The sequence below is a fragment of the Dryas octopetala genome, chromosome 1 (genome assembly GCF_963921425.1).
Source record: "Dryas octopetala chromosome 1, drDryOcto1.1, whole genome shotgun sequence".
NCBI classification, from domain to species: Eukaryota; Viridiplantae; Streptophyta; class Magnoliopsida; order Rosales; family Rosaceae; genus Dryas; species Dryas octopetala.
Window position 1 is genome coordinate 7,111,984 of NC_141366.1, and position 12,022 is coordinate 7,124,005.

At 37.1% G+C, this 12,022-nt stretch overlaps 1 protein-coding gene across 3 annotated transcripts; it reads right to left on the reverse strand.

Annotated features, from left to right (window-relative positions):
- Positions 1-1,580: 1,580 nt before the first annotated feature.
- TCP2 (TEOSINTE BRANCHED 1, cycloidea and PCF transcription factor 2) lies at positions 1,581-9,414 on the reverse strand. 3 transcript variants are annotated; one of them, XM_086243411.1, is made up of 5 exons: positions 8,889-9,089; positions 8,409-8,589; positions 8,002-8,085; positions 6,014-7,905; positions 1,581-1,936 (listed from the first exon to the last, which is right to left on the reverse strand). In XM_086243411.1, the coding sequence occupies exon 4, from the start codon at positions 7,500-7,502 to the stop codon at positions 6,054-6,056; it is 1,449 nt and encodes a 482-aa protein (XP_086099537.1). In that variant the 5' UTR covers positions 7,503-7,905; positions 8,002-8,085; positions 8,409-8,589; positions 8,889-9,089; the 3' UTR covers positions 1,581-1,936; positions 6,014-6,053. The 3 variants fall into 3 exon arrangements, with proteins under 3 accessions (XP_086099537.1, XP_086099529.1, XP_086099521.1); XM_086243403.1 differs by lacking the exons at positions 8,002-8,085; positions 8,889-9,089 and adding an exon at positions 9,100-9,414; XM_086243395.1 differs by lacking the exon at positions 8,002-8,085.
- Between the last annotated feature and the right edge of the window lie 2,608 nt (positions 9,415-12,022).

Here is a 12,022-nt window from a genome sequence, read left to right on the forward strand (position 1 = left end):
TTACACACACACTCCATAAATACGCACAGGTGCAAGCAGGTCCAGTGCTTGTGCTTCTCTATAACCCTATTGACTTTGGGCTAGCTAATATGATTTTCATTTATTTCCATCTTTCTTATACGCCATTCATTATTCTATTTTAATTCAAAACCAACCCTTGTATAATTGAAGATGCCATATTGCCATCATGTTATCAACAGCTGATTTATGACATCCATCAGAAGCACAGGTGATTAATAAGCCCCACTTGTGTTACACATTATGTGTATTTATATATATATATATATATATATTCCTGCAACGGCAGTGCTTATAAGTTATAAATGAAACCCAAAAATTACTTGCCAAAAAAAAAAAAGGAAACCCAAAAATCACTTTCTATTACTGCTGGGGTTTTGATGGCCACCACCATCCCCATGACTCATTCACAATTTGGGGCATTTCACATGTTCCTTGATTTCTGCTATATATCAAAAAGTTAGATGGAGTTTTGATTCTAATGATTGAGATTCTAGTTGTTCTGATTTCAGTTTCTGTTTGTCTCCCAAACTTGATGAAAACATCTGCTAAATGCCTGAGGATGCAATCAATTCTAACCCAATATTGACACCCTCTGAAAACTGCATCAGTTTTTAGGGAGGTTCTTGGGGTGTTTGAATTTTGAAGTGTGAGCTTTTAAACAAACTACAGATCAATGAAAACGTATCTCTAGGCATTACTGTTTGGTCACATTCTGGATGGAACTTTAATTTGTGTAAAAGCAAAAGTTACTTTGGTCCTGCTCTCTCCTCCCTCTCAAAAGAACGAAATTAAGTACTTTCAAGAAGCTTTCTGCAAAGTACCAAATTTATTTGTACATGCTTCTATGTTGACAACTGCCCTTATATCCATCCAATATATAGATTTACGAACCATAGTTTAACTCAACTCACAGGCTTTTCCTTACGAGTAGATTTAAGGAAACTAATTTCAGAAAACTTAAGCCGTATGAGTTTTTGGCCCAATTCATATACCTCAATAACTTGTGGGCTCTTTGGGACTACTCACACCTGGATTTCAACGGCTAATTTTCCGGGTATAACTCTCAGATTTTTAAGTCAAACAAGAGATGACACCTTTTTGGGATATCATATTATCCATATAAGCAAGAAATAGGTCTGAAGACTGCATGGCTGAGTTTGTCGATCTAGTTTTATTTCTGCTCTCTTTGAGGACCTGACTGGTGTTGGCATTCTCAGAGATGTAATCTAGCGTGTTTGTTTGAGCCCTTTGGCCCCCTTTCTTACCAAAAAAAAAACTTAAGCAATAATTGATATTAGAAATAGATAAGCATATAAACCATTTGAGTACAAGTTGTGTGGAAATGTTATGGTCTCCCCCAATTCTCATGATTAGGATCCATGCACAGCTTTGAGAAATAATTCAAGTTCAAATAAGATAGTTTCATAGACCCTCATGTAAAATGTAGAAAAACACTTAAACATCCAGAAGATCAAAACATTTTAAATGATAAATTTCAAATAGTTTATAGGCCTTGGAGCACCTAACTATTCACTCATGAAGAGTTGAAGACTGCCAACTTGCCATGCAAAATGAGCATTTAAATTTCAATAACCAAATACATTCAAAAGGTGGATACACTTAAAAGATTGTATAGACATTTAAAAACACTTCAAGAAAAAGGAAAAAGAAAAGAATAACTTCAATCGAATTGTCAGTTACATCTTCAACACAGACAATGCTTTTGCACACATAGATAGATATATATATATATATATCCGAATAAATAGGAATGCAAGCTGAATGACTTGAAAATGGTTAAAGCAGAAAATACCAACAATTTCAGAATTGCATAATAATAAGGTAATCATCCGATGCAGAGAAGCATGCATGCATTCACTCACAGCTTGCCACCACTTCCTTCAGCTTCACTTTCCTACATGCATCAAACATTATCATTGAAATTGATACATGCATATGATTTTAATTAACTTAGGAAACAAGAAATGGCTATATTAACTCCCAAGTTCATTTCACACACACTCACAGGCACATACGGATTTCTAAAATGTGCATGATGATTGTCCCTTGGATATTTATCAACAGAGAAAGAAGACTATAAAGTGAGAGTAGCCGCTGTTTGAGTGATTCCATATTTATGGAGTAAATAATTTTTGCATCATATAATGGTAAGGATTTCTTTGAATATAATTAAGTTGAAAACAGGCTGTAGTAAACACATGGGGAAATGCAGAATTTCATAAACAGAAGCAGTGGCTGTTAGGCAGATATGATTGATGAAGTAAAAGTCTCCTCTCAAAGCAATGAAAATTAAAACCACATTCTAGAAATCCCATATTTGCACTCAGCATTAGGCAATTGATACTCAATTCGGTCACTGGGAAAATCCTTTGAGACTCTTGCATGCTATATCATGCAAATACCATAAGCATCCTGCCACGTCTACCCGATCAAAGCAATCAACAAGTATTAAGTATGATTACAGATTTACTGAAACCTTCCTCTAGGTTAAGTTCGTATATTGTTTATCCAGGCCTCTGCCTCTGGCCACCTTTAACTCACAGACTCGAACAATTTCCCGACCAAATTTTATCAAGGTTTCACCATATTTTGAACCAAGTAAACTAGTGTGGCTACTGCAATCTTATTGTCATCAAGCAACTTCATTCACCCTGATGTCAGTGAGTACTACGTATACTATAATATGGCAATGGAAAAGAGTATAGTAAGGAAAATCCATACTAGCATATGGCAATTAAAACCAGTCAATGTATGATGAAGATTTCAAGGCCCCAAAATCCCACCAGACTGTTTAAGGCAAACATACACCACAAGGATCAGACACTACATGCACTAGGTATGCAACAAACTCTTAGAGGATCAAAATATTCAACAACACAATCTGCCACAAGAAAAGACTTGATCACGTCCCCATGATTATGAGTTCAAATAATTGACAGCATTAAATTCTCTTATCTTTTCTATGGTTAAAGCAGAATCTTTTAACTACCTGACATTAGATATAAATAAATAAAAGACTAATTTAATGGAGAGGAAAAAATATATATATAGCATCGCAACAAAGCTCCCTCTAGATATTCCTATCCTATGGGAAACTTAAGAAATTACAATGTAGAATGCTATTTAGGTTATGAACTTGACTTGGTCTTAAACCATATGGCAGCATCTCCTCTCCCCACAAGTAACGTATGAGGTTGTGGGTTCAAGTTTATTTAGATACATGAGTTGATTTTCCAAGAAAAAGAAAAGATTATCGTGAACTCGATCCCATAATAATATTCTTTCTTAGCTTGTTCTAGTTAAACCAGTGGATCACTAGCATAAGTACCATGGAACAATTATCTCAAAATATCACAGGATACTATAAGCAAGAAAGGCTGGAAAGATAAACAAGAAGACAGATGCTTAATCTCTTTCTTGCTAATGACATCTTATGATCACAAGATGGCAATGGGTGGGGTTTGTTAATTTTGTGAGAAATCTTTTTCTTTTCGCTGGATTTGTTTAGTGTGGTTTGGGTTGTACCACATGCAAACTGACCAAAAGAAAATTTCATGTTGGAAACAAAGTAGGAAAAAAAAAAAAAAAAAAGGAACTGGTCAGGGAAATAAGGAAGCAAGAGATGAAGAAAAAAAATTTCAAGAAGAAACAAGGAAAAATGGTTACAGCCCTTGGGAAGGAATTCCATCCCTTGTTGCAGAGGCTGTGGAGAACTAGACATATTGCAAAACTGAAGCATTATGTTTCGAAAGCAAGGAAGTAGAAAGCGTAAGAAATCATCAAGTAAGCATGGAAGGTGGTTTGCAAGAATTAGCAAGCAAATTAAACGCAAAGCTGAGAAAATCAAGAAGTTCCAATTTTTCTCAAATTCTAAATTAAGAGAGGTTGCTGGGAAATTAATTAAAACTTAATACGATCTAGAGAGTTGTGAATGATATAGAGCTTGTAACCGTATTTTTCTAGTAATGAAACTCATCTCTTCTCCTCGGTAGGCATACTGTTGTATTTCCATGTCCATATATATATATATATATATATCATATCATACTCGCTTTCCATATTTGTATTCACAGCTCATAAGTACTGGTGCCACTAATCTATTACACCTCTGTATATGCTAATGAACTTAAATTGCTCGTGCAACTACAGATTCATTGCTTTGTTTGCCATAAGTACCTCTGGGGAATAAGCCATGCTTTGAAAATTCAAAGTAAAGATGTAAGAGAGAGAGAGGTTATAACCTCATTATAACCTAATTAGATGATCATACTTAGATCATTTTTTTGTTCGATAAGAAATCATATTTACCTCATTATAAGACTCATTTTGAGAACATGAAGTTTAAAGAAAAGGTTAGGAGATTTTTATTGTAGTTATTAAAATTTTACATTACTGGCATAGTTATTCAAATCTGTCACCTATTTCTCGAGCACAGAATCTTTTTCAATTTGAGATGGATCGAATCATTGACAAAAGTCAAAGAACAAGAATGGGGTGCATTGTCTAATGTAATGGAAAAAGTCTCAGGTTGTGAAACAGAGATCTCAATTTTGAGTCCGATGCTGTCTATATATACTTTATGTGTTGGTTTTGACCGACAATGTTAGTTTTGTATCCATGTCTCGCAACCCCTAAAGACTCACCTAAACATGAGAATTGTAAGGTACTGTTTTACTAAATAGTTTCTTTAATCTTTATGTTGTTTTTTTGGTTAAATTGGAAGAGATTGAACCTTTTAACATGTTCTAACCCTAACCAGTTAACTCATCTTTCCTCACCACTTGTGCTAACCTCAACTATCAAAAAGAATTTCTGTGATTTACAACTAAAAAATATGTACTAAAATTGAGGTGTTTCAATTGTCTTAAAATACTAACACCATCCGCAGCAGTTGAGGGGTTTTAATTATATCAAAATACCAAAGCTACTAATAAGATTGTCAATTATATTTTAACAAAAATGCTTAATACCCTAACTATTTTAAATACTAACACTATTCATCAAGGAAACAATCAACTATGTACTTAACTATTACTGCAGGTGATTAATATGTATGTAAATTACCCATTTCTCATATATCTTAAGAGTTCATTTGACAATCTTTTTTATTTTCTTAGTTAAAGAAAAAATGAGATTAAATGCAAGAATTGAGAAATGAATTTCTTTTCCCCTTCTTTTGCAATATGTATTCTTATATTTCTGGTTGAGCTAGATGATATAGAGTAAATAAATTGTAGCAACTTTATTTTCCAAATTAAAATTTTCTGGTATGCAAGTTCAATGAGTGCCTACGTGCATGGGCATTATATAGAACCTAGTCAGGCCTCCTTCCAAGCTACCAAGAAAAATAACAAATCCAGGTATAAATAAGTAACGGCCGACAGTGCACCGAGCAGCTGCCATGTGGTGCAAGCTTGGAAGGCAAAAAAGAAGAAGCTAGCTAGCTGGCTAGGATGCTAAAGGCCGAGTGACAAACATGGCTTGCACCAAGTGAATGCCAACACCTGGCATATATGGACTTAGAGATGCTAGAGAGAAGGGAACCAAGAAGAGAACAAACGAGGAGACAACCAGCCGATCGATCCCTATTCACTCCAATCCATGCGGGAATCAAAAGCAGACACTATCATATATATAATACCATAACATCCATAAAATTAGCTAGCTAGGCCCCCAATGGCTTCACTTCTTTATCATTTATATTTCACTTGTTTATCATTACCAAGAAAGCAAACACTTCATTCATGGCACTACGCATTATGCAAAGCACGTAAATCCAAAAAGCAAACGGCTCATGTCCAATATTTATATGGAAGATGCAAATTGACAACCAAACACAAGCACTGAAATAGAGAAGCAGCAAGTTAATAATAATGCAATGCAAGCAATAGTAATTATATTGTGTGAAGAAAAAGAAAATATTATATTATGCAAATTAAAAAGAGTGATGAATCAGATTGTTGAAGGTTACCAGAAAGAAGATGGGCAGGGCAGCCAACAAGAACTAGTGATCAGTTCTTTGCTTTTCCCTTGTGGTCTGAGTGCCGGCTTCCGTCGCCGTACAGTGGTTGCAAGCGGCGATCAAACACAGATGGGAACTGATGGTGGTGGTGGTGGTGGTGGTGATTCTCCATGGTTGGAGCAGTGGAGGCCGCCGTGGCCGCCGGAGCTCCGAGGAAGAAGGGTACATTGGATCCGTCTATAGGAGAAAACCTCTGAAAGTGAGGCAAAAGAGACGGTGATGATGAATTGGACTGAAGGGTCCCCCTATTGAAACCAGCAAGGCCGCCGGAAGAGATTGAGAAGTTGAGGTTGTAGTCTCCCCCGCCGCCGACATTGGGCTGCGCCGCCGACGCAACGGGGATGAGATGGTCGGGAACAAACGAGAAATGCTGCAGCTCCCCGTGACTGTCTCCAGAGACACTGAACATTGTCTGCGGAAGCGAATTCATTTGCCCTGAAAACCCAGAAGATTGATGGGCCCGGGAGGACGAAGACAGCCCTAGTAGCCCCGGGTTGAAGTAGTCCATGGGTGCTGCAGCCACCGCCGCTGCCGCCGCCTTGTGGAACAGACTATGCTCGCCGCCATCCGGGTTTTGCTGATTGGGACTATTGGTACTGTTGTTGTTAGGCACATTGCCGATTCCAGCAGTGAGAAGCTCAGTGAAAGAAGCGTTGTTGTTATGGGAAATGGGGTTCATGTTTTGGTGCTGGTGAGCATTCATGCGAGACGACTCATTCTCTTTCTCCTTCTCCTTGGCCGCTCTCTCCCGGGCTCGTTCCCGGGCCTTGACCCGGTTCACCCGAATCTCGGACCGGGACAGAGACAACCCGGATCCCTTGCTTGTCTCGGAATTACTACTGCAAGCAGATTTGGACAAAGAAAGGTTCTGGTTCTGATTCTGGTTTTGCTGCTGCTGATGATGGTGATGGTGATAATTATTGGGGTCGCAATCGAGCTCAACCTCATGTTCGCTGCTCGCCCTCTTCTCGTCGCTGAGCTGCTTCGGGGTATCTGGGAAAGAGTTGTTCAAAGAAGGAAGCTCGGCTATGGCATCCGCAGCCGCTTTGATCAGCCACTCCACTGCTTTACTGGGCTGGTCATAACCCAGCCGATCTTGAAGATCGTAGAACTGAATGGCGGTGGTAACCGACAACCGGACCCTCCGGTCTCTTAATCCCTTTGAAGTCCACACCTTGCTGTGCCGATCTTTGCCGCCGGAGGCTCGCGAAACCCTGATTATACGCGAGTGGTGCCACCCGTGAAGACGGTTACCAGCGTTGGCTCCGCCGCCAGCAGCAGCCCTTTTGAGGTCTCCGTCTTCTTCGTCATCTGGGTAGTGGTCACCACCGCCAGCACCGCCGCCGCCCTTTGGGCCTATCCTGTTAGAGTCGCCTCTGCCGCCATTTCCAATTCGTGGGTACTTACAGGCCTGTGCTTGAATCTCCTCCACCTCCATAGCACTTTCATGCCTTTCTCAAACAAAGACTCATTCAAAATGCAAGAACCCCTCTTTGCCCTTTTGCTGTTTTGCCTCTTTCTTATCCTTGCAGCTCTCTCTATGTCTCCAGAGAGAGAGAGAGAGAGAGAGAGAGAAGGTAGCTGCACGTAGCTCGGTCTAGGTGTGGTTAGAGTGGTGCAGGTGGGGTTGCTGTGTCCTATGCTGCATTGATGACGATAATTCAGAGACTACTTTGGCTCTGTGTGTGTAGTGATGAAAAGGCCTTTTTTTACGCTGTGATATATCACGGTCTAAGTCAGGGGGCTCTCGTTTAAGCTTTTTGCAGCTTGCAGAGTGCTTTCAAAAGCAAACCAAAGCCTGCACAATTTTTAGTCTCTCTCTCTCTCTCTCAGCCCCAGCCCTGCAAACCCACAAAGCAAAACAACAATTAAAATTATTATTATATATAATAGAGAAGAATGATAATATAAAAGCATTTCAGATGCCTAATACGTACACATTACCCTCTTAAAGGCTCACATCAAAGACCACAGCTTCAGAGATCTAACTTTTGTACAACAAACACAGACACAGCCTAAACCTAACAAAAGGTTTTAAAGAAGATGAGCTTTAAATAGAACCAAAGTAGAAACAAAAAAGAAAGACCCTCCCTCATAAACCTTTGGTGTATGTAAGCCCTTTACTGCTTCAGATTCAAGCTGAAGCAGAAACAGTAAATTGCATACAAGTCACCGATCTGAGCTGTGAGCCCAACCCTTCGGAGCTTCCTAGTATTTAAAGCTTTGGCTGGTCCTAAAAATGCCAGACATATTCTCAGCTCACGCCACTACTAAGCTTAAAACACATTAAACAATGAGGAAAAGAAAAGGATAATTGTTAATTTAAAATGTGAAAAATACAAACCTTGAACAATGTTGGGTTTTGATTTGGTACAGGTGTCAAGCCCTCTGATTGTTGCAACTTACAAGTACAGCTAAACGTAGAGCACTGTGATTCTTTGTCTGCAGATTCATAAGCAATTGAGATATAAGTGTCCAAAGCTCACAGATCTGTGCACTAAACCTTCGTGGGATCAGTTCCTTTGCTGCAAAACCAACAAATCAAACAAAATCTCAGATTCTTATCCTTCCCATTGCCTCCCCTAGCTCTAATCTCAACCCCATATTACTTATAAACATACTTTAATAATAATAGCAATTAAAGCAGTAAAATTAATTGAAGCTCAATCAATAAATTAAAGTTGGGTCATTTTCTGAGATCAGCTTATTGAAAGATGAATTTAACAAATAAAAGCATATAAAATTTGAAGATTTCCAAGCTGGAAGAAAGATGGGTGCAATGGTAAAAAGCAAGAAAATGAGACAAGACTGAAGAGATATTGACCTAAAAACTTCCCAAGTTGGAGTTTTGGAGTTTCTAGCTCCCACTACTATTAGGCTTTGCAAGAATTAGGCTTTAGACACAGCTCCAGACTCCCAGTAAAGGTCAGAACTCATCATAACTAACCTAAACAAAGAACCCCAAAAATGGAAAAGCAAAAAAACATCCTAGCTTTATTTGTAGAAAGTTGAAAAATTGAAGGAAAAGGACTCACAGAAGCTACGCATGTGCGTGTTCTATCTTTGTGAGTTTAGAATTGTAGATGGGTTGTGAGGTGAGAGTGAGTGGTGTTTGGCGGGTAAGAAAATAATCAGAAATGGAAGGAAATTGAAAACAAAATTACAAAATAGGAAGTGGGAAATTGATGTGGAGTGGAGGGAGAGGTTTGAAACTAAAAGGTGGAGTTGAAGGGTTAAGTAGTAGAAGTAGGAGAAGTGGTAGAAGAAGAGAAGTGAAGCAGTGAGAGAAGTGGTGTTTCCTTCTTCCCCATTTGAGCAAATCACCGGGCTTATCGGGAAAGGACAGCACACAGCGCCGTTCTCTCCACTTTATAGATACACACTCTCGTCTCTCCTTTTTGCCCCTCCTTCTCTCCCTTTTTACTCTAATTGCCCTTCTCTTTTAATTATTACATGCAATTTTTTTTTTTGGACTAATTATAAATTCCAACAAGAAATGAACAAATAAAAAAGAGAATGGATAACCTCACCAAATTTGTTTGTTAAATTTTGCTCACCATATACTACAAGAGTCTCTTATTTATTTAATTATTTGTTTATTCTGAAATTAATTTATTTTTAGTTTTGGATAAGAATCATAAGATACTACCATGTGAGAAACATTAATTATAGAATGTGAAAATTTGATGACTATAGCATTGTTCAATTAAAAATGATATTTTGTCATTTCTTTCATTTGAAGGAATGAGTAGCTTTGATTTCAACTAATTAAGGTCAAATGCTCACTTTCTCCCTACAAGGCCATTTCAATTTAGTAATGAGCAACAAAATAATATGCAATCTTTGGACCATATATCTACTTATAACATAAGAATGCGAGAGTAAACTAAAAATAAATAAATGATAGATAGAGCATCTAACTCATTATATTTTAATTCAATTTAAAGTTATGATCTCAAATCTGCTACCTACATACTAAGTGGTTGAAACCATAATTAATTTCAAATATTGGGAGTGAACATAGCCAGTTGAGCACAAGTCATGCACAAACCAACTGTGCTTTGTGCAAGTACCATCATTTTCCTACTTAAATTTAACTCTTCCATGCACCATAACATTTTTCGTTGTACTTAACTACTAATAAAGTCGATAAAAGATATTAATTAAACCTAAAACATATGTGTTTGATCTACTAATTAAACAAGGTTTGTAAATACTTAATTCTCAGTCAATTTCTTATAACTCTTCCATGCATGCAGTGCATCATATGGCTCATCTTATTTCGCTTTGATTTGATCACATATATATCATCTATAATTAGATCTAGCTAGCCTTGCATTGTTTAGCTTTATCTTTTTCCTCCTATCTAGCATTACACTGGCACAATTACGTACAGTTTCATTTATGATCATAGGGGTCAGTGATCAATAAAATGTGTACTTAGTTTTTATATTTATACACATTAATATGTGTTGCTTCCAGACCTACCATAATTCCACTACTGCCTCTTGTTATTTGGACAGAGGCACAGGGTTTCCAAACCTATATATCCTTCTTTTTTCTTTTTTCTTTTTTCTTTTTTCTTTTTTCTTTAGGGAAAGGGGAAGGACAAGACTGGAATTTTGTAATGTGTGCGGAGATAAAGTGCTCTATCATCACAACTGGGAACACCTACAGATAGTTACCCTAATTTCTTAAGTAAAGATTACCAAATTCACATCTATTTACATTGGGTATGTTTCAATATGAGAAAAGTTCGATCTTATTTGCTTTTAGATTGTGTTATGGGCATTTTTATTTAGCCTCTGACAATTGCGTGTATAAAAATTACAAAATATTCAGTTTGGTGAACAATTGCATTTTCTTCATTTTGAAAATGCAAACTTTTTTAATGGTGAAGAATAAATTCTATTAATACAGATTTTGAACTAGAAACAAAAACTAGATTTAGTCTCTTAAACCCAAAAAGAATATCAAAAGTCACAATTGTACCATTTATTTTCAGTATTATTAGTGATCTCTATCTCATATATATGTCTGAAGAGAAAGTAGGTAGTCATGGCTTCCCACTATTGAAGTGCAACCCATGTTATATATGGGTTACCTCTGGAAATTTAGGTTGCAATATATGATATATATCCATTCTCTCTGTTAAAATATCTGAATATTGTACCAAAAAGTTGAACCTCATTGAGTGCACGTAATGAGAACACTTTAGGTCCCCTAATTAAATAAGCAAGAAAATCCATAGGGTTTCTCTGACTCCAAAATCAGATACAAAGTTTACAAACTTTAATTATTACAAATATATATATACATTAGCTGTCATCTTAACCAGAAACAAGTTTGCCTGCATATGCTAATTAAACCAAATAATGATCCACTCAAAAAAATCTGACTTTGAAATTACGCAGAGTTATAAATTTGAAGCTGTTTAGCTATATTTCATTATTTCTAATACTGCAGTAAAGGCATTGACCAAAATCAATATTTGTGTGAGGGGTCTGCTGCCTCAATTATTTTCATGTGGATTAATTGATTTGTAGGTGGTACTCTGGAGTTATTTCATTGTCATTCATACGTCTAGTGAAAAGCAGAGGGGGTACATAGCAGTACTCCTACTTACTACTCTATATGTAGACATGTAGACCAATTACAAAGATTAGTCCTCTCAGTCTCAGCTGATCTTAATTGGTTGTAAAGTTCTTAATTTTGGGTTGAATAGAGGACTTTTAATTGTGAAGTTTCAAACTTTTCAGCATTGAACCTGGCTTAGCTAGCTAGCTCTCTCCTTTTCTGCACTACTAAAGCTACAGCTACATCTTGGCCAAAATGTAGAACCCAATTACAATAACCAATTGAGGATCTCTAACAGTACCCAATTAGTTAGTATCTGAACCTAATTAATTAGTGTATGAAATGGTAGGATTGTAATTGTAAGTTAATTAGGAGGGTTAT